This window comes from Apis florea, unplaced genomic scaffold (assembly GCF_048593485.1).
Source record: "Apis florea isolate Af1SG1 unplaced genomic scaffold, ASM4859348v1 contig_2492_pilon, whole genome shotgun sequence".
Classification (NCBI taxonomy): Eukaryota; Metazoa; Arthropoda; class Insecta; order Hymenoptera; family Apidae; genus Apis; species Apis florea.
The window spans coordinates 4326159-4350256 of NW_028256593.1; the positions used below are offsets into that span (position 1 = coordinate 4326159).

General features: G+C 38.0%; 1 protein-coding gene across 7 annotated transcripts in view; it reads left to right on the forward strand.

The window, feature by feature from the left end:
- The window catches only part of LOC100870268 (uncharacterized), a 400411-nt gene that overhangs the window by 336609 nt on the left and 39704 nt on the right, over positions 1-24098 (forward strand). For all 7 annotated transcript variants that reach the window (XM_086906262.1, XM_086906261.1, XM_086906264.1 and 4 more), the window contains 3 exons: positions 19668-19735; positions 19836-20096; positions 20763-20984. In XM_086906262.1, the coding sequence (XP_086762388.1) occupies positions 19668-19735; positions 19836-20096; positions 20763-20984 (551 nt within the window). The remainder of the gene's footprint in view (positions 1-19667; positions 19736-19835; positions 20097-20762; positions 20985-24098) is intronic.

Genomic DNA, 24098 nt, shown 5'->3' on the forward strand with positions numbered 1-24098 from the left:
AATAAAATAAATTCCATAACTGGTTTATACAAGTGGCGCACGAATCCTTATAACAACCTTTCCTTCCTTATAACACCCACCATCCAGGACTGGAAACGTTTCGAAAAACCTAAAGAGGAAAGAGGTCTGCCTTCTTCTCTTCCCGCCTTTCATCGACGAGCACCGGCACTTCGAGCGCATCGGGTGGACTTAAAGGAGTTGGGAGCGATTGTGGTGGGGGGAGGGGTGAAGAGGAGGAGGGGGGGGTTAGAAAATTTGGGGGAACAGAGGCGAGCCACGGTTAGAAACGCTCGCCTCTTTACTCGCGTTCTCTCGCGAGCTTTCACATCGCTCAGTGTCGATTTTGCCTAGAGTTTTCGTCGAACGAGGAACGAGGGGAAGCGAGAGGAAAAGATAGAAGGAAGGAAAAAAAAAAAAAAAAGAAAGAACGGCCACGTTTCAATGCAAAAGCATCCTGCCGCAAGGATCTCTCCGCTGCTTATTTTCCCGGCCACGTTCGAACGTTCTCCATTAGCGTCGAGCGTTTCTTCGTTCCTCTCTCCCTTCCTCCCTCCCTCCCTCCAACTCTCGGAAAATGGCCGACCGGAGAGGGGAGGAGGGGCCGCAACGCAACGAAATTCTCCTCAAAGGCTTGTACACCGTGAATTCGCTTCCCATCCTTTTCAACATCTCTCCGGTAAACGAATTATGATCGGCCATGTGCGTGTATGTACGTGGAGGGGGAAAAAATCGATGATCGAGGCTTCTCGAATGTAAAGAAAAATCATCACGGTGAAACTATCTTTAGAGAATTCTTTAGAAATTTCGAAAAAAGTTTAAGAAAGAAATTAAATTTCAAAGAGACGGTCTTTTGGAAAGGATTTGGAGAGAATTAGAGTATATATGGAAAGTAAGTTTTTTTTTCATGACGAAAAACGAAATCATGAACGCAATCGAATTCGACAAATTCAATCTCTCGTGGCAATTTCTCGAATTGTTATTCGCCGGTTTTCCTCGATCGCTGCCTTTATTTTGTCTTCGTCAGCTTCTGGTCGTGGAACTTGGCGCGTCTTTAACGTCGAAATTGTCGGAACGAATTTTCGACACTGACATACTATACACCTTCTCCATAAACTCGCGTAACTTTTTTCTCGCCCGAACAACGCTCTTACCTTTTTCGGTAATAAAAAAAGTAAAATATGCTTCTTTTGATCTCGCATCTTTGTTTATCACGCGCGAGAAGCACAACAGCACATGATCGAACGAATTTCACTTATAAACAAACCACGAAATACGGACTCTCGAAACGTAACAACAACAGCACGCTTCACAACGAAGTTGGCTGGATAATAACGTTCAACGCTAGCGACACTCGCGTGAAAGAACGAAACTATTTTCCCAGCAACCCAACACGCGTAATACCCGATCTTTCTTTCGGGTATTTTGTACAACATATATCGAGAAACAGAGAGCTATCCCTAAATATCGATGGAAATATAATTGGAGGATCGACGAGAGAAAGAAAGACAAGACTTAATTTGTTCGCGAACTTTCGTCGAACGAAAGTGTTGCGCGACGCTTGACATCGTCGTAATATCCGAGTGCCGCGATATCGCGAATAACGCGAGACAATTAGCGGATATTTGTTGGAATATTATGGCGCCTTCGTGCCACGCCTTGCGCTCCAACTTTTCGCCGCAATTTCGGGCCCGGTTAGTTACGAGGTTTTGTAACGAGTTGCGCCGCCTGAGAGAGGGATATAATAAAACTCGAGGCAAAATTAGCCTCGTCGAAGGTGGAGAAAAGGAGGAGTTTTTTAATTAGGATCCCATCGGGGGACTCTTTCCTTTCCCCCCTCGACCTCGTTAATAGATTCTTCCTTCTCTCCCCCCTTCTTCCTCTCCCGAACTTTGGAACGTGATAACAAAGCCGCGGAACCGGGGGCCGTCTTCAAATTTGCATAGGGACAGTAACCACTGGTTACTACTATTACTACTACTGGGGCAAAAGAGACATATTGCACGGTTATTTCACATTTAAAACTCGTACTCGAACTATTTAACCTTTTTTTTTTTTTTTTTTTTTTTATATATAATACGGTTAAGACTCAACCATCCTAAGGGTGTTTATATAAACGACGCGTTAATATTTGCTGTGTATCAAATAACGAGTGTGGCTTATACACCACTGAAATAAAAATAAGATCCTTTGAAATAGAATACTTATCTCCATTTTATTTTTCTTATTTTTTATTCTGTTTTTATCCTGGTACAAGAAAAAAAGTAGTTTAGTTTCATTTCCACTGCTATTCGAATCTCTTTCAATATGCATATTTTCGTGAACTTTTTCTAATATGGATGAAACCTTCTGCTTCTTCCAATTTCCCGAGAAAAACGAATATAGCGATGAAATTTTAGTATTACTTTTGAGATTTTTAGGTTTTCTGCTGTAACAATTTGTATTTACTTTTCGTAATTTATAAAATAATTAGAATTATATTGTCTACGATTATGATTCGATTTTATTAAAATATTTTTTTTTCTTTCTTTCGTTTAGAGCGATCGACTATGCTAAAAGTACCCGCAGTTAAAGGATTAATAAGTTCGTCCTTCGAACCAAACTTGCTGCACGAATTTTCGTTTGATCTCATAGCCGTGCATATTTTGGAGGAAAAAAATTTTAAAACTAGGGAAGCGTCCGATATTAAATCGGCCTCGTCGATTGTCGTCGAAGCATTTAAGTCGATTTATGGGTGCACGTATTCCTTCGACGGTGTATCGATAGGGATTGACGAATAAGCACATCGATTGCATCGAAGGAAGTACCTCTATGCTGTTGCTCTTCGACACTGTCGAAGATACGTACACGTGCTAAGTGGATAATGCCTCGACAACGGGCGGTGAACGTAATTTAGTATCGTATTACGTACACACTTCGCGACGTCACGAGTGCGCCATCATTGAGGAGAGGGTGCGAAGAGGGTGCGAGCTGGATAATTTGCCTAGAAAGTTAGTTCTTTTTTTCTCTGAGACTATATATTTAAGAAAAAAAACTATACCTTTTTGCAAATAATAATAATAACAATAATAAATTTTCAAACTCTCATTCAAGATAAACTCACTAACTGGATAGATAGATAGATCTCTCGATGATACGTTTTTGATTCCAACTTTCCATCATTCCGTGGATCGATCATTGATCGAGGATTTCCGCCAAAGATTCGACGCCAGCCAACCAGAAATGGCCGGTAAACGGGGGCAGGTCGGTCAAAATTCTATGTTGTTCAATTTGTTAACACTTTAAAGAGCACGGCGGTACACGATCCCTTTGGTCGGCTTACGAGCCAACCGTCAATAATGCAACACGCGAGAACGAGCGGATTTTTGCGCGCGATTCCATTTGGAAAACCTTTAATCTTTAACGTTAAATCTCGTTTTAAATCACGGTGAACCCGTTGATCATGTCGTTTCTATCGAGTGATAAAACCACAGTAGTTTCTTTTCACTCCTCACCTGATTATACTCTCCCTTGCGAATCGAAACTCGGGTTGAGAACCACTGGGCGGTAGTATCTCGAACACGCAAATCAGAACGAATTGAATTATCGAAGAAACGGAACGAAAGATACGCAGAACGATAATTTTCAAGAAATATGTTGCTCCTCCTCTTCCAAACCCTCGTTTAAATTACTCGAACTGAAATTTTTCATTCGTATTTCCCGCGATCCTATCCCTTTTTTCCCCGTAATGCAATCCAACATCAATCCCTATTTTTCCCCTTCCCAGCCCCCTACCCTTCCCTATTCGGAAATAGCTACGCGCGGGAATCTAAATTGTTCCGTTTGAAAATGAAAGATAGTTGGAAACAAAAAAACCAAAAAAAAAAAAAAAAAAAAAGAGCGAGGAAAAAAGGAAAAAAACAGCTCGCGTAATCGGACCAATCAGCCAATAGATCGGACAATTGCGAAAGTTTCGCCCTGATATTTATCACGGGGAGCAACAACTAGAGGGTGAGAAGGGTGAGGGGGAAGGGGAACGGTATGCGAACCGGTCATTTTTCGTCCGAAAAACAAACGGACGTGGAAATTCGGGATCCGAGGGGGGAAGGGGAGGGGGAGGGCAGAGAATCGATTCACAGTTGTATCGCATATTTGCGCGTTGCGCCGCGCGAAACTATTCGAATTATTTCGATTCCGCGTACGTAGGGACCCCTTTGTAACGCGATAGGTTGCCGGCGTTACAGCGCCGCTTGCGGCCACGGCATCGAGTTACCGAATTCTGGAAACGGCGCTGTGTCCGCTGTGTTCCCTTCCCCCCGTTGCGGCCTCTATTGGCAAAATAAAATCCGCGTGCCGTGCCCGATCCGGGCAAACAGCCTCGCTTTCGAAAATTTTCCACGCCGAGGAAAGCGCGACGAGACGAGAAGAGAGGCGCGAGTTCACGAAATATTCCGTGTATTCTGAGATTGGCACGTTAAGCTAGTTAATCGTGAATTGTTGATTAAGGTTTATTTAGGTTAGATTTTTGGTTTTAGGAATTTATCGAAAGTCTGTTTTGAAAGTTGAAAATACATACGGATATGTGAGTTGTTGTTGGAGCATTTATCGATAACTTTGAAACGCATCGCGTCTTTGAAGAGAAAGGAAGAAGAATGTAAACGACTGGCGGTATTATATTAGCGTTATATTAGCAGTTGCTCGATGTCAGACGCCTAACTTTCGCGATTTTAAAAGTTCTGTTACTGAAAAAGGAAAGAAAAATTAGAGAGATATTAACTAGGCGAAAAGTATTCTTCGAATCATCCTCCATTAGTTTCTTGTCTGATAAACCTAACCTAAAATGTATTTATCACGAAAACGAGTGTTGCATATTGCACGGTTAAAGTTAAAGTCAAATAAATCAGGAGGCTTAAATTTGTGACTACTTCCGAGTTTATCAAGTGCAATTGTTTGGTGCTTACGTTAACGATAACGTAGCGTAGTAAAACGCGAGGAATCTCGTTCTTAAAACACGGAAACACGGAAAGTCCTGGCGCTGGAGGGGGAGGGGGAATTTCAGGAATTGAATAATCGCCAAGAATAGTTCGTGCGCGCTCCATTGCGCTTTACTCTAAATCATTTCAGCAACAATTTCCCTCGAAGGATATAATCGTGCTGTATTTCGCCCCAAGTGAAGGCGGGGTAGGAGGGAGGGGGGAGTAGAGTGAGAGAGAAAGAGCAGAGAGAGTTCGATTGGAGCGGTGCACGCAGCCGTGCAAATTATTGCGTTTCGCATTAAATGCTTCGCGAGTTTCGCTTTACGGATTAAAATTAAAAGTAATTCGTTCCGCCCCTTACTCAGGAACATCTTTTTTACGATGTATTTTTCTTTTCTCTTTTTCTGTCATCGATACATTTTATTATTATTTACGTTTTCACGAATATTTACGTTGATAAATTCGTATCGCATCCTTTAATAACTTCTTTTTTTTTTTTTTTTTTTTTTTGATGTAACGAAACAAACGATTATCCTTTATAAATTTGTAAAAGAATGAAATTAATTCCCGACCATCCGTCATTATTGAAGCAATTATGCATTTGAATACGTTTCTTTATAACAACGATGCACATCAATTGTTTGAAGGTACATCGGTTCGACGAGTAGTTTCCAGGGGATTTCATCGGTTTCTTCGGTTGCTCACCATTCTCTAGTAAAATATTCCTGTTTATTGTAAATCGTGGGGCAGGAAGGAAGGTAATGCATAAGCCGCATCGATACAACATCGAGATAGAGTTCAACCATCCGGAATGCTGCTCCAGGCAGGAAACCCAGCGAATTATGTATCGAACGTGCGAGATTCTCGCGAGCATGAGCCACGGCAATCACTTTTCCACAATGTTGCCAACTGCATACAGTTACCAACAGTACATAAACCAACTCCTCCAAGAATCTCAATCAATTATTCCCATTTCCATCTCGATCGCTTTCTCGTTTAATTCGTCTCGTAAATTGTCATCGAACGTGCAAAATATCAAATATTTTCACATCTTTTGCAAATTTTATTTCTCTATATATCGATACGAGAAATTAGAATTGCCAGGATCGATGAAAAAGATTATATACCCATAATTAAATCTACTACACTCACGATAAAATTTTGCAATGTTTTTTTTCTTTATTTTAAATTGATACGAACTTTTCAACGACGAATACGAAGAGGAGATATTTGAAATATTCGCAAATAGATCGCGACATTTGCAAGTTTTATCCGCACGTTCGATTCGTTAACAAATTGACGAACGTAAAAATATTAATCCCGAAATGAGGGAGGGGGGGGAGAGGAAACCTCGAGGAAGCCTCGACCAACGTCTGGCCGTTGATCGACGTGGTTCAACATTCCGTTTCGTGCCGGATCCCGAAACTTTCGATAACATCGTAAACTCCCCGTGCAAAAGTTTGCACGATGGAGTCCCCAGAAGTCAGAGATTCGCGATTCCGTTACTGGATTATTTCTTCCCCCGAGTTCCCCCTCCCCCTCTCCCCGATATTCCCGACCTTTCCTTCGCTCGTATCTTCGCTCGGGACCACGCCACTCTGCTCGCGTCGTTTTTCTCCCACTTTTGACGAGACAAATTTTCGGTGACAAATTTAGATCGGCCAAGCTGTTGGAAAAAGTTGGATATAAATTTATCATCCTTGAAAGGAGGGAGGAGACTGTTCGAGGAGGTCAATGCTTGCAGGAATGATACGCGAATTTCTTCGATTGTGAAATCTGAAATTAACGTGATCTTTTTTTTTTTTTTTGAGAGAGAGAGAGTGACTTTGTTTGAAATAATTGGTAAATTCGAGCATTGAATTATTTTCGTAAAACATAGGAATAAGGAGTACAAAATTATAAAAATATCGCTTTAATCGTTCGATGTATAGGCGATTGAAGTTCGTGTTAGATTAGACTCCATGTCACACGTTTTCTGTCCTCTTTTAAAGGAAACTTAACTCTTTGTTGCATTCCATTCTTGATAAAATTTTATTATTTATTTCACGATCATACATTTTTAAATATATTAACGGCCATATATATATTTTTTTTTCAACTCGTCAATAAAAATTCACGCAATACAGGATTAAATTTTGCTCAAAAAAATTCTCAATCCATATTTTTCTGTAACAATTTTCTTATTTCTTTTTCGTTTCTATTTTTTTTTTTCATGCCTTGCTTCTAAGAAAAAACTCAGAATTGCTCGTAATTTAAAAAAAGGAAATAAAACTTTTCTCCAAAAGTATAAACAAAATACTCGACATGAATTATTAGACGAATGAATAAATGAAATGAGATATCATTTGTCGAAGCGGAGAAAATAATACAATTTCACGAAAATACGAAATAAATTTTAAAAAGTCACATTTACGTTTAAAAGATCGAAATAATTTCTTAATTATATCCAACATCGAAATAAAATTTGTCACAAACAACAAATTTTTGACGATAAAATTTCGGTTTAATATAATTTTCGAATTAAATTGCACACCGTTTATATTATATTATATTTGGCTATCGATGGGGCCAAGATTTCGTTTTTTTTTTTTTTTTTTTTTCCCCCCTCTTCTTTTTTTCACTTGTTTTCATCGCCTGAATCGGTCCCATCAACGGGAGGATCGGCCGCGATAACCGTGGCCTTTACTCGCTCGCTTAAAATTTAATTCGAGCACAAGGCCGAGGCTTTGTGGTGGTTCACCAGCCGTGATTGGCTGCCACCTAAGTTTAAGCTTGCTGGCTTTAGCCACGTGTCGAGGAAACATGTGTGCGCGTAATCCAACTCAAACGATCGTGCACACTCGTTTCAGGATAGATTCGACGGCTTCCACGACGGATTAACCGGTCAAAATGGAGAAGATTTACCGAAATGAAGTTTTTTTTCCAGAGAAGAAGACCCGCCGTTTTTTTTTTTTTTTTTCGAGATGTTTGATGTTGAATTTGTGAACGGGCTATGCATAGGGTGTCCTCCGTTTAACACGATGATTTTCCACTCGTTCGAAGGATGAAATATTTTTTTAAAAATATATTTAGAATTTTATTATCGAACGTTGCCACCAGTATCACTATCTCATAGTTAATAATTCAGCTAAATTCGTATATTTTATTTATCGTTTATCACTGCATAACCAGTCAACGTATATTTACACAATTGGTACAAGTTTAGTGGAATTCATAATTTAACGTTTTTTCGAATATTTTATTCGAAGAAGTGGAAACTTCGGATCATTTTGGTAATCGCGGTTAAAACGATTATAATTCCGGATTGAACTTTTTCGCAACAATTTTGCCGATTATTGCCGGGGATTTCATTAAAACTTGACCGAGATAAATGCGATAAATGAATCGTTAATAATTGATTATGAATAATTTGACTCGAATCTGGTAAACGTTGTTGACGAAATTGCAATATAATTATCGACGACATATGTACATTATTTTATAACATCACTGATCAATTAATATTTACCGGAATTAAGTTCAAAGCGTAATCCACGACAGATTGCTACGTATAATTATATTTGAACGTTTTGTCCACCCCTGTGAATAATACCGCGAAATAATTATCTATAGCTACGTAAACAGTATTCGAGGGGAAGGGAAAGAGATTTGCAAAGATAAATATTCCATTTAATATCGAATTACGAATATGATTGATCAACGGTTGAATTTTCGCTAATCCCTCGTGTTCTAAATTTTAATTAAAACTCTCGTATTTAATTTCGGGGGGGGGGATTGATTTAAAAAAGGGGGGAGGGGGAAATTAAACAATAACAAAATAACGATATATTCCAGAATTTCACTTTTTTGCATCGAGAGTGAAAATTACTTTATCAACGAGTAATTACCCTTAACTTACTTCCGTAACCAATAACGAAAAAAATAACAAAACGAACAATCGATTCTTCAATACCTCTCCAATCAGAAAAGATAAGATCCTGATAGAAAACCTAGGATACGATGAAAACAAAAACATGTAGAAATAAAGTGTTAGCATAACATTAGCATACATCAGAAAATAAGAACTGCTCCAAGAAAATAAAATTCTATTACTGTAATAGAAAATGCATGATACACGAAAAGAGTCCAACCAAAGAACAGGCGAACGAGATAAAGATAAAAGCGTCACCAAGTGGAAACACCAGAATCAAGCAAGAAGCAAAACGTTGCCATAAAACTTCCTCTCTTTGTCCTTTTGTTGTTTCGGGGGGAGGGTCAAGGCAGGAAGGAAGGAAAGCGTGGAAAAAAAAGCGTGGGGTCAGCCGTATGGAAGCGATCGTGTACGATAATTCGTGGCCGTTAGCCGCGCGTCGCGACGCCCTCGTGGGCGTCGTTAGCAGGGAGACCACGGAGTGGCGTGCGTATTTACGCAAGCGGAGGAATCAATAAACCATGTCCGAGAACGAGATGGTGGCGGCCGCTCGTTCGACAGGAAGGGGTGAAACCCACCCCTCGCACGCCATCCGGCTATTAGACAATACAAACAGCCGGCTGCCGCTGATCGTGTCCGCCTAACAACGCGTCCAACGCGCTCTTTTTCCCCTTTTTTCTATTCTATTCCCCCCCCCTCCCTCCCCTCCCCAACCCGTTTATCGCGTTCTAGTCGTGTCGTGGGAAGAGGCTCTTTTATGTTTATCGTTGCGAGAAGGGAAATTTCGGATCGATGTTCGATATTTCCACGACGGGGAATTTTTATTTCCTTTTATTTCCTTCGCTTCGACGATCAACGGTGGAAAATTCGTCCCCTTCGTTGGATAATTTTTGTATATTTGCCGAACAATTTTTTTTGGAAATTTGGTTCAAAGAAGGATGAATTTTGTAGCTGTTCATGGCTGTATTATTCTTAATGCCATCGATTTTGAAGCTAGCCTTTTTTCGAGGAGGGGGGAGGGGGTTCGAGCAGGAGAGATAATAACAGTCTGTTCATTTAATTCTGCAGAGAGTGGAGGAAATTTTAGCGGGTACAATCTGGAAGATTTCCGTTGCAAGGAAAGAGTGTCGTATTCGAAATTATTCGCTTCGATCTCGACGACGTAAATTTCAAATGTGAACAATTATCTCTGATCACCCTATTGATGATCGATCGAAAATCCTTGCATCCCGATAATTAAAGGGGCAAGAAATTGAAATTATTATTTCACAGATCGAATTATTCATCGTCCGATGGAAAACCTTCGCTACAAAATTTTTCTCGGACCGCCGCTGTAACAATCAACCCCCTCCTCGTTCTCTGGGAGGGCCCCGTAGCTGCTGCTCGTCGTCAAATTATAACTCATTCATCGTAACTCTCCGGAATTCTGCTTCACGCTCGATCGGATCGTTGTTAATAAGTTGCGCGCAGCAATGGGGGAAAAAAAGGAAAAAAAAAGGGGGGGGAAGGAAAGGGGTCGGGGGTGAGAATGGATTTAAGGAACCAAGTCTCATGGACTCGTGTTCCCGTGGCGCGTTATTAATCCAACGTGCCTCGAATCTCAACCGTCAGAATTATCGAGTGGCCGTGACTTTAACGGAATCTCTCGTTAAAATGGGAATACTCGACTTGACATGGCCGATTTCTCTTAACGCGGAGATAAATACGCTTCGTCTGTCGCGCCCATTATGGCGATGAAAAAAAGAAAGAGAAAAAGAAAAAAGGAGGAAGAAGAAGGAGCAATAGTTCGTCCAGACGAACGAAAATATATTATGATTAATGTTTAGTTGTAGTTTATTTTTCTCTTCCTATTCTTCTTCTCATTCGTTCATTTTCTTGAGATTTTTTTCGTTTACGCGCGTTTTTTCGAAATGATCGAGTTTTTCTTCTTTTCAATTTTCTACGATTTCGTTTCGAAATTTTTCGATTCTTTAATTATTTATCATTTTTTAATTCTCGTGGAATTTCTCAAATTTTATAGCACTTTTTTTTCTATTTTTTTTAGCTATTAAATCGTTTAAGCTTAGCAATAATTGTAGCATAACATTTTTAATATTTTTTTTTTTTTTGAAATTTTCGTTTTTTAAATTCTTTCGACGAAAATATAATTAATATAGTTGTAGTTTATTTTTCTCCTTTTATTTTTTTTCGTATCCATCGATTTTCTTGAGATTTTTTTGGTTTACGCGGTTTTTTCGAGTTGATCGAGTTTTTCTTCTTTTCAATTTTCTACGATTTCGTTTCGAAATTTTTCGATTCTTTAATTATTTATCATTTCTTTAATTCTCGTGGAATTTTTCAAATTTTATAGCACTTCTTTTTTTCTTTTTTTAACTATTAAATCGTTTAAGTCTATCAAAAGTCGTCGCGTGTCGAACAGTAGCATGATTTTTTCAACATTCTTTGTTTGGAATTTTTAAACGTTTTTGAACTCTTTCACTGCTCAAAATTGTTTTTTGATATTTTTCAAATTTCTTTCTTTTCCTCCGTCACTCGAATGCTCGATTCATTTCGTTTCGAATATTTCGTTTCTACGACTAATTATACAACGAACGTAATAAAAATTGGGAATCGAAAACGTAAAAAAAAAAAAAAAAAGTGTAAAAGTCACGACAATTTTCCCCCAAAAAGGAAAGAAGATACGTTGTCATTGGTTACAAACGTTGCTTGTTTCCGAAACTGCGCTCTCAGCGATGAATCATTTTTAAACGCATTACGAATACAGGCCGGAGATTTATCACGATTCGTGAGCGTACGAAATGCATTTAGGGACCATGAATTAGCTATCGTTCCGTGATAAAACGAATCGGTGTTTCCTCCAAACTTTCTCATCTCTTTTTCATCCCTATTTTATCTTTACAAGCGTACGAGGTGAAAAGAAAAAAAAAAAAAGAAGAAGAAGTTAAACGAGAAGTTAAGAGAAAGGTGGAGATTTAAAAATTGTAACGATTCCTATCTCACGCAGGTATCGTGCGTTCCCTTTGCGCGTTAATGGGAATTCTCGTTCAAAGCATCGAAATAACTTGCCGCAGAACTGTGAAACAAATTGTCAAGCTTATCTGTAAACCCATCAAAAAATTGTTTCGAAAGGATTACGATGGCGAACAAAAAAATAAATCCTGAACGGGGGTTTCGGTCCACGCGAAAGGGAGGAGGAAAAGCGTTTTTCATCGGGCAATTCTCGTGCCACGGCTACTCTTGCCCGTAGTTATCAGCCTGTCGATAACGCCGTTGTCATTACTCGTAGATTGCAGCGGAGGGAGGAGGACAGGGAATGAGCTGTCTCAGCGCGATCCCGGTGATTTATTTATGCGATCCCATCGAAAAAAACACGAGGACGAACGTTCGTCCTCGTTCGTTCACCCCTTCTGCAAATAATTTATCGCGGATTATTTATCGTATTATACGCCTCACTTCCCCCCCTCCCCCTTCTTTCTTCCCTCTTACCTCTCTCTCTCTCTCTCTCTCTCACCCCTTTCTTCCCCTCTCCAACCGATAAAATTCACCCGCCCCCCTTTAAAAGCAAATCCATCGTAAAATTTTCGTTTCTTCCTTTATACTCGTGCGAACTGTGAAGTTTTTGGGTCAAATGGATGGAACTCATAGGGAGTTTATTAAATATCAGGTCAGTTTTTTTTTATTAATAATATTCTTATTAATTAAATTGTAAATTCGGGGGTTGTCAAATTTCACAACAAACTATTCTATCCGACACGCGTGAAATTAATATTCGGATTGGGTTTCACCGATGGATCCCCCCTTACGTTCGTTTCTTTTTCAATTACGGTATCACTTTCGATTCGGGGCCGTCGGGATTCACTTACAGCCGCTGTGTGTCCGCCGATGGAACTTCCGTGTAATTGGAGTGGTTCCGCCCGGCGAAACTTCGCTGAAACATTTAATCAACATTCTCATCAACCTTCTCCTCCTCCTCCTCCCGCCCCCTCCCCTCTCCTCTTCACCACGACATAGGAGAACGTGTTCCCGTAATAACCTATGGATAAAATTCTTGCCAACTCATCTTTGCCCTCCGTGTCAAGGGATGCGCTTTATCCCCCGCAAATTAACCTTCGCGAATACGATGTAACGTTTACATCGACGACAGGATCGATCATCGAATAAATCGAAGCACATCTCTCTCTCTCTTATCAATTCTTCATTCGGATCAGAAGACACTGTTTGTCGTCGATTGTTTGACAAAGTTGTTTGATCATTCTGATCATGCTTTTCGATCGGTTTTAGCATTTTGGATCAAGAAAAATATCTTTATCTTAAGTATGTTTTATATCTTCGATATATTTCGTATTTTTGTCACGACACAAATATCCTCTCCATCTTTTTATGCATTTAAAAACAATAATATAGGCAAATAATTCTTTCTCCTTTTTTTTTTCTTTCAAATTCAAGATTTTATCTAAATCAGATACATGATTGTTTCAATTGGATAGATCTTTCTGCCTGTTCTTCTCGACTGGTCGGATTTTCGTCGAATTTTTTCGACGCATCTGAACGATCTTTTTCCAAATTAAGTCACTTCGACGGCCTATATTTTCTAAACTTCTCACGCGTCGTATCGCTTGAAATCGTTGCATGAACTGGAATTTCTTAAAAATGAAAGAACGCTGTTTCAGATGGCGCCACGAGCGATAAAGTAATTCGAATTCGAATTCAGGCGTTATGATGATAGAAAAAGGGAAAGGAACTTGTTGTGGGTCGCTTTAACAACGTTTAGACTAAATAAAATCGCTATTATCACTATTATTTTGCAGAACTTTTACTGTCATCAACGAAGCTTAATATTCTTTTCGACGATATTTTTAAGGCTATCTTTCCAATATTTTTAATATTTTTCTAGAGAAAATACATCTGTATCGTCCGAATTCGATCAGAAAAAACTTATTTGCCTAATAAAATTGGATAAAAATTAAGTAACAAACTTACTATGATTCAAAAAGTGTTTTAGGTGAACGAATAGATATTTTAATATCGAATCACTTTTTATTCATTGGCATTCACACATCTTCGTCATTACCATCTTTAAAATTTAGGCCAAGTGTATATCGTTTTATACCTAATAAAGAACAAAATTTTAATAATATAATCGAATCTCTGTAATATAACGATACATAATCATACTACTTTTATATGAATATAAATGCCGTTTTAAAAATGTATCATATCGTCGATGATATACGAAAATCGTTCTTCTAATTAATACATTTTCAAGAAGACTTAAATGTCGATATTCGATTGACTCTTTCTTCGTCTCGATAATTTAACTTTATTAAGTTTTATATACATTTAACAACACAGATCAATGTAGCGCACTTTTAACCCTCTTACAATCCATTGTTTACGTCAGATACCGTGTCTATACTATTACCTCTTTCATCGCGTGTCTTAACTGATTCTCGGCTGGAACGAGGAAAGACAGGTTGAAGTCGATAAGAATTATCGGTGAAAGGTATCGAACAACCTCGAATAATAGATCTTATAAGTCGAACAATATGTAATAAAGAGTTCTCTTTCTTACAATTCTTTTCTCAATATTTTTAGACAACTATACTTCTGGAACAAAGAAAGAGATGATGTTACAAGATGTTAAGTTACTTATCACATTTTGTGTGATCCTCTATTCAGACGCTATTTCAATTTCTCAATTAATTTTCGACTGGAAAGAAAAGTGCAAAAGGATAAAAATTATTGGAGGACAAATTAATCACATGTAATAAGATTCTATTCTTCACAAATTTCTTCATTCAGATCAGACACTATTTTGTGTTTTCCAATTTTGATTGGAATTATCATTGGAGGACAAATTAATCACATGTAATAAGATCCTCTTCTTCACAAATCTCTTCATTCAGACACTATTTTGTGTTTTTCAATTTTGATTGGAATTATCATTGGAGGACAAATTAATCACATGTAATAAGATCCTCTTCTTCACAAATCTCTTCATTTAAATCAGACACTATTTTGTGTTTTCCAATTTTGATTGGAATTATCATTGGAGGACAAATTAATCACATGTAATAAGATCCTCTTCTTCACAAATCTCTTCATTTAAATCAGACACTATTTTGTGTTTTCCAATTTTGATTGGAATTATCATTGGAGGACAAATTAATCACATGTAATAAGATCCTCTTCTTCACAAATCTCTTCATTCAGACACTATTTTGTGTTTTTCAATTTTGATTGGAATTATCATTGGAGGACAAATTAATCACATGTAATAAGATCCTCTTCTTCACAAATCTCTTCATTCAGACACTATTTTGTGTTTTCCAATTTTGATTGGAATTATCATTGGAGGACAAATTAATCACATGTAATAAGATCCTCTTCTTCACAAATCTCTTCATTCAGACACTATTTTGTGTTTTTCAATTTTGATTGGAATCATCATTGGAGGACAAATTAATCACATGTAATAAGATCTTCTTCTTCACAAATCTCTTCATTCAGACACTATTTTGTGTTTTTCAATTTTGATTGGAATTATCATTGGAGGACAAATTAATCACATGTAATAAGATCCTCTTCTTCACAAATCTCTTCATTTAAATCAGACACTATTTTGTGTTTTCCAATTTTGATTGGAATTATCATTGGAGGACAAATTAATCACATGTAATAAGATTCTATTCTTCACAAATCTCTTCATTTAAATCAGACACTATTTTGTGTTTTCCAATTTTGATTGGAATTATCATTGAAGGACAAATTAATCACATATATCAGACACTATTTTGTGTCTTCCAATTTTGATTGGAACGGTCAAAAAAAGAAGTGTAAAACGATAAAAATTATCGGTGGACATATTCGATAAATTAAGTAAATTAATATCACGTATAATAGAGTCCTCCTTTTCTTCTTGCTCCATTCAGATCAGACACTACGTCGACACTATCCCGATTGTGTTTCCCAATTGATTCTCGGGTGTACAGGGAGAGATACAAGCCGATAACAATCATCATTGGATAGGATATCGAACTCGTAAAAGTCGTCGCTTCGACGACGCCACGTTTGATACGGTAGGAACGTTGCATCAAGGGACTACTAGCGCAAAACTCTTGGGATCATCGAGAAACAATAAAGCGTCCGAATCGCCGTGGCAATAATCCGGAAGTTGTAGAATCGATCCCAACAGCGGGGTCGCAGCTGCCAGATCGGAAAGCATTTATGGGCTAACGAGTTGGATTTTTCTACTATTCGCCTCTTGAAATTGAACTTCCTCTCGAAGCTGTTCGCCGATGTAAATAATATCGTTGATCTTCTTCATATTTTTAATTTCGTCATCTTGTTTTATAAATATAACAGGGAAAAAAAGAGAGAGAAAGAGAGAGAAGAACTTCTTTCGTCGTCACTTTAATATCTTCCCTTTTGAAACTTATATCTGTGTATAATCTTGATATTAATTTGGGCATCTTCGTAGCTTTCTACGGTACTTCTTTCTTTTTCTTTTTTTTTTTTTTTTTTTTATTACTTTTTAACTATTTTGAAGAAGGTCAACGATTCAGCAGAAAGTACTTGAACACGAGTTAAATATCTCACCAGAAATTATAATAATAATTAATTAATAACCAAGAACGATTTTTACACGTCAATCAAATTTTATAGAAGAATTTTAGATTCTCTTTTAAGTGTCATCCTCATCGTAAATAAAATATTCGAAGAGCCAATTTTTCACGAGCTATCGTAGCCGTGTATTCGTGAAAATTCGCGCGAAAATTCGTCAGCCTTTCCTAAAAAAAAAAAAAAAAAAAAAAAAAACGGGTAAACGACGAAAGAGGAAGGAGAAAAGTTGGGTCGAGCAGGCCGACAAAAGCGGCTCGAATCCATTCGCGGCATGGAACCGTTTGTGGTTCGCGAGCTGAAGGGCAGAGAGCGCTCCCTCCGCGCTTCCGCGATAGTTACTCGAAATGCGATCACGAGCTGGCGAAACCGCTCTCTCGGATACCGTGTCCGTGGCTTCGTTGACATGCATACAAACTTGGACAACTTTCGAATTGCAGATCGGCCGCTTGTACAGGGCAGAGTAGAAAACTTGCGAACAGGGTGTTCTTCGATTGGGTCAGCTCAAAGGGCTGGCTCTCTGCATTCTTCGGAGCCAAGAGTGGTTGTTTTTTCGTTTTCGAAGGATTAATCGTTGGAAAATTCTGTCAGGGAAATTTAAAAGTTTCAAAATTTAAGCTTCGAAAACTTTTTAATTTTCATCCGTTGGCTATGTTATGGATTTTTCAGGAAGTAATGTTGAGTAGAATTGAAGAGGTTAGGTTAGGAATATCTGTTTCGTTTCACTTATTCCTTTCTTCTAGAAGAAAATTTCTTGGAATAATTTTTGTTTTGTACAATTGTTCTGTACTCCAAGGTGAAAATTTAGGACTCATTTACGATCTTTTATAGTATATACTTTCGAGATAACGTACTTTTCTTATATTATAATTAGAGAATGGATATTTGTGCATTTATGGAAAATAATTAAAGATCTTACAGAATATAATAATTATTACAAGGTGAAACATGTTTTTATCTCAATTCCATTTCTGTAGTTTTATTTATAATCATTTAAATTTACCTAATCTAAATTGAAAGGATTAGATTAGGTTAGGTTATCTGTTTCGTTTCATTTATTTTTTCTCCTAGAAGAAATTTTCAATTCTTGTTCCATGCAATGATAAATCTTCTAAGGTGAAAACCTTCTACGATGGATATTTATGGAAAATGAAAAATGTTAAAAAATCTACAAAATACACATATTATAATTATTGTAAGATGAAACAGATTTTTATCTCAATTCCATTTCTATAGTTTTAATTGTAATCATTTACCATCTAACAAAAACACAAATATAAGCTTGAAAATATTATTATTTTTAATCTCTTCGTTACGAATACAATAATAAACGTGTAATTTTAAATAATTATTTTGTAATAATCCAAAACAAGTCTTCCGAAACATAAATTTCCAACAAGAGAAAGCACGGATCTATGTATACCGAAGACTGTGCGGACGATATTCTTGGGAAGAACCGATTTATAAACGTCAAAGATCAACGTGCACACGTCTTCGTGCTCTCTTTTACGAACCATGAACCGAGACTCGAAGTGTACGAATAGAACTATCCGCGTTTCGAAGCGTCTGAACCCGTCGATGCGTGCACGTTTCACGCATATATTTGTCTTTCGAGTCTGCTTTTATGCCCGCTCGCATTGATCTCGCGCTTTGAACCCATCTCGTGCTTAAATGACGACCGACTGTCGATAAACAGACGTCGATGCGTGTTAAGGGAACAAACGGATGGCAGGCTCCTTGGTGGAAAATAAAGTAATGGAAAAAGTTGCACTTGTTTCGAACAAATTCGAGGCAGGAATTTCTATGCGAGAAAATTTGAACGAATTTTTCGTAATCATTTCATTTTTTGTTAGTTTCGAATTTTTGTATGCCTCATTCGCTTCGTTTCGCGCAAGGTGATGACACGTGTTTATGTTTTATCGAAAGAAGAAAATGCAAAGAGTATAAATGTTTTCATGCGAATTTAGGTTAGGTTAGGTTAGATGATTATAGTGATTTGTTAATGTCAAAAACAAACAACATTAATTATAAACTAAACTGATAATAAATAATAACGAAATTGGGGACTGACTGTTGAAAAAGACTGTTGAACAAAAATTTGCAATATGATTATAATAATGATTATAGCAAAATCTGGCCCAACTATCTCAACGATATCACAAATAAAATTATAATATTCATTTCAAAACACATCTTAATTTTCCCCCTAATAAATATCAGCCGTATCAAGAGTAATAAAAGAATAAATGTTCGAACCATCTTCAACAAACTCGAGCAAACAATGAAATTAAATGCTTCGCGATCACAAACAATGGAACCACGCTTTCTCCGAACCGAAGGGTAGCCAAGAATCAATCACCGAGCAATTTCCACGTGAAAAAAAAGAGAGAGAGAGAGAGAAAAGAAAAAAAAGAAAGGAAAAAAGAAGAAGAAGAAAAGAAAAAAAGGAAAACGTCTACGTTTGCCAAGAAGTACGTGAGATAGCCAGAAACGAAGGTAAACTTCGCTCGTCCTCCGAGCGAGCAGGAAGCGAGGAAGATCCAGCGTGGGGTGACAGGGGGATGGGAGCGAGACAGGAAGTGAGGGGGAGCAGGAAGGGGTGGAGACTATAGTCGAAGGTAGAAGTTGCAGAGCGGAGCTAAGTAAGCAAGGTGGCAACTAGTAGGGACACAAGACAAGCTCGAAAAGTTTTAAGTAGCTACGCGATACTACTTGCCCCTCTTGGTCCACTCACCCCTTCCTCCACCCCTTCCTCCCGTAGTAACCACCGCCTGTCTCTATTGCGCCTCGGAGTTTGTCTTTCCAGCGTGTACAAATGCCTTGGAATTGCGTGTGTACAAGCGTGTGCTGCCATTTCCACAGCCCTACCAATGGAACACCGTTTTCCCCCTCTTCTTCCACCGAGAATTCTTTTCTTTTTTCTTTTTCTTTTTTTTTTTCCACCGTCGATGTTTGAGAACGATCTTTCGCGTTTGCCTCCACTCCCCCCCCCCCCCCCGAATCCAAGCGATTTCTAAGGTTTTCCTCTTCATGGAAATTTCGTAGTAAAATTTACTTCTTCTGAAATTTAGTTATTTATTTATTTTTTTCTTTTCATTAGAATGTCGATCAGATGATGGAAACATTTATTTGTTAAATTAGATGTGTAAAACTCCTACTTTATTTTCCATCGATTTTTGTTTCAGATCGGAAAATTGTTATCGCTGCATCGTCATGCACATGAAGCATCCGAACGTCCTTCAATACAAAGAGAGTACGTTTCGTTTGTGTTTCGTCCATAATTTTTTCTTCCTACCTCTTCTCGTTCCGGATTAATTCGGATACCACCGATTCCTTCTTCTTTTTTCTTCCAGCCTGGTGCATCACGGGATCGTCGAAACCTACGCTCCCCTCGATATGCGGCGATCTGACCAGCGACGCCATATTGATTTCCCTATTCCGCACGGGGGCAGCACCGATGCCGTGCCCCTTCAAGGGACCCCTTGAATTCACGTACAGCCACGGGGAAGCCGAGTGTAAATCTCCTTTGTCAGCCGCGGAGACGTGCACCCAAGAATCCCGATTACTTTTTCGCTATCAAGCGTGTGCCAACGTGTTGTCCTCCGAAAGCGTTGGTAAGTACTTTTCTCTCTCATTATTTTTGTCGATTTCAAATTAAACAAAAAATTGTACGTACTGTTATTATTAAAGTTAAAGTAAAAAAAATTGTATCATAAAAGTGCCAGACTCTTTCTTTTCACTAGAAACGAGATATTTATTTAAATGTATTTATATTTTATAAAGGATCGGTTCGGATCGAAGAGCCGTAATTTTTCTCGATACATCGGGTTTGAGAACGGTGACGTTAATTAACACGACACACAGGGGAGAGAATCTGGGACAGTCAATAGAACTTCCACCAAATGATTAACAGCTCTGTCAATTACTGTTTGTCGCCGCTGTATCCCTCGATATACCGATTTTCACCGATTATTATAGCGGGCGAAATAATTCATTCTGCGTGGTGGCGGCGCGGTTTATTAACGGTTAGAATATTTCCGTCCATAATTCTCGCCCCGGACGATTTAGCCTTGCTCGTAAATGGAATCGTTATACGTCGCAGTGTAATTGGGGATGGCTAATGGTGGAGGATTTATGTGATCGATGATGATGAATTTTTCTCGATTGATATCGAGATTTTTATTTCTTTCCAAAAATTCGAAATTTTCGGATTTTTTCGACTTGAACCGACTGACGAGGGAGTTCGATATTTAATTTTTTTTTTTTTTTAAACGTTCCAGACGTGGAGTTGGAGTGTCTGGCCACGTGGAAGGAGAGCAGCACGCACAACCTGGTGGCAAGGTTGCACGCCCCGCGGAAAACCAGCGACGAGGACAGCTACAGATGCTTCATCTACGAGCAAACTTCGAACAATTCGTGGAATTTGGCGCAGAGCGAGGATGCCTCTTGCACGGGATTGATCAGCGTTAAGGAGGCTGCCAAGACGTTCAAAATGAAACAGAGTGAGTGGTAGCTTCGCTCAAAATTATAAACCTCTAATACTTAAAAATAAAAATACTTCTAGACTTGACAAGTTTCACTGAATCCGATTTAAATCCGAACGTACGAACGCCTTCTCTAAGCCAGCCATCAATCGTCTCGTCTAAAAATACACATTTTACAAGCTAACGCTTAACCTATTCCCTATTAAATCGATCGGGAAAAAATCTATCCTACACCTTCGATTAATTCACGGTTGGCACCAGGGTGCATCGACGGTTATCGTTAACCGACTTGGTGCGTCTTGGCACGAGGGAAACCGCGGCCACCTATAGCGCCAGGCTCGAAGAACGTAAACTATGAGGATGTCCATAGACACCGGATCGGATTCTTGGGCGGCGTGCTATCGGCACAGTGAACGGTGGTCGGACGTCAGCTACTTGGGGTATTCCATAGTATCGCATAGCTGCACGTAGCCTTGGCAGATTGCGATGATTCTGGCCTGGTGTAGCCGCGGTTAACCAAATTGAGGCGATGGGGGCAGGGCTCGCGATCCAGCCTCGAACATTCTTGGGATTGATTTTGTACGATGGTTAATCTTTGAACGGCTCGCAGCATGGAATTTTACCGCGGATTCTTGTTAAATGGTTAAAAGTTCCCCCTCCCCCTCAGCTTGGATATCGGATTCCGCCGACGTGGCCGGCTGACCAGATTGGCAGAAATTGGTGTTTCTGAATCCGCGTTTCGAATCTTTATGACAGTAGAATTGCGGATGTTTGTTTTTTCTTTTTTTTTTTTTTCGTAAAACGTACGAAATTCTGCACAGTGATGCGTACGAAAATTGTAAATAAATTGTTCGATGCGTGAATTGTGATATTCGGAGGATAAATTTATGGTAATACTTTTTTTTTAATATTTGTGAATATTGATAGAAAAATTGTGATACAACAATGTGACGCTCTTAAGATTCTTCTTAGTCACTATTCGAAAATTATATTTAATTTCGTTTGAATGGTATTCGGTCTATTAAAATAGTTTGTGATCGATTTCTTATGGATTAAAAATAAAATTATAAATAAATGTTCGAAGTATGGTATTCATGTGTGATATTTAGGATTAAATTTTTTTTACTACTAAAAAAATTATATTTAATCTCATTTGAAATGTTATTCGGGCTAGGAAAGTAGTTTGTGATCGATTTCTTAAGGATTAAAAAAAAAGCATCAAAAGAAGATATCGGTATCCTTTCGCTCGACCACAAAAATTAAGTTTAATCCTGTTCGAAACTTGAAAGTTGCCAGAACTATTAAAGTACTTAGCCGTGCACTTATCCTTATGAAAAAACCATTAAAGAAACAGGTAGTATTTTTTCAATTAAAAACTAAAATTTAACTTTTCGCCCGAACGTTATATTAAAATATCGTTTTCAATAATTTTTCTTCAAAATTACGAAAAATCGTTTCACCCCGTTGAAATTAATCGATTATAGAATTCACGAAAGCAATTATTTATTACAGCGTTGAAATAAAAAGGAAAAAAAAAAAAGGAAGAAAACGTCCGCATTGTAAATATCCGCGTAAATTCGTGATTCGAAATCAAATTTCTGATATTACGTTTCATTACCTAGTCGCTCGTCATCATTTTAATTCATCAATCTCCGGCCAGAAACGGATCATCATCATCATCATCCATCGATTTGTTGTTCCTCCCTTCGTTGCTCCAGTTTCGGTTTAAATACGTCGCTCCTTCCATCCTGCGAGGCTATAATCGCGAATACGAGTAGACAGTGGTAGCAGATGGAAATGATCTTGTTGTTGGCTTTGTGGTAAACCGCGTTCAGTTGGATTCCCTGGATATGTACATGACTGATTGCGCGATCCTGCCACCGACCAGGATTTATTTCCAGATGTTTTCTGAACGATAAAGCTAATACACACACACACACACACACACATACATCTATACAACACCGAATGCGATAAATATAATAATATTTTCACATCGAATGAAGGTAAAATACAGGATTCGCCTCGATTATTTTCGTTGTTAGCGAATCAATTAAATTTTCTTATGGATGGTATAATTTGGTAATTATTTAAAAGAAAAAAAGAAAAAGGATTTTAATGAGTTTTTCAAAATTCAATGGCATAAAGGATCATCATTTTCGAAGAATCGAATTTTGAATACTTTTGAAAATTTTTAAAAATCGTTTAAAAAACTATTAACAAAAATTGTTCAGGTTAAGTAATTGCCAAATTAAGAAACTGACTCGAATGTTATTTAATTTGGATTTAAAATTAAATCAAGAACGAATATTAATTAATCGACGTCGAGTGAAAATTGAATTAATTTTCAATTTATAATTGAATTTTAGGTTAGATTTTTAAAACTTTCGCCTTGACAAAATATTAAAAAGAGGAATCATCGTTAAAGAATCGCTCATCAGGGAGGCCTTTTCTAAATATTTGCCAATTAATAAATTCTTACGATTCTCGCTTCTTCTTCACAATTATTTTCCAATATTCCTTTAATATCATAAATTTTTTCATTCGTACTTTTGGCACTTCGTTAAGAAGAGAGAGAGAGAGAGAGAAAATGCTGAAATTTCGAATCCGAACGATTCGAGCGTTTAAGCGGCTTAGCAAATTTTTCCACGCCTCTGTTGCAACATTGGCCCTGGTGTTTCGTTAACCCCATTCCCCGGCGTTTCCATTTAAACTTTCCAGAAGGCAGATTAGTCCACGGGATCACCTTTCCTTCTCCCGCATCCCCGCGATTTCGTCCGTGGAGAAATGGATTGAATTAATAAAAAGCGTTCGATTAGCGAATTCGAGACGACACGTGCATTGAATTGATTAAAAATGAATTTTCAACGAAACTTTTTATATTATAAATTCGATAGATTCTCGTTTATCAGGCGATGTGCTTCATTGATAAAGAAGGAGACAGGAGAATTTTGAACGATTGGGAAAATTGGATTAGACAATTTTTTAAAACGCAGAAAAAAAAAGAAGGGAAGAAGAAACACATTTCCATTAAAGAGCCATCGCCATCATTCGGTCTAAATGCAAATTATGTATATCGAGTTTTCAATAAATCCATTAGCATAAAATCGCATTATTTTCGCGCGAGTCTAA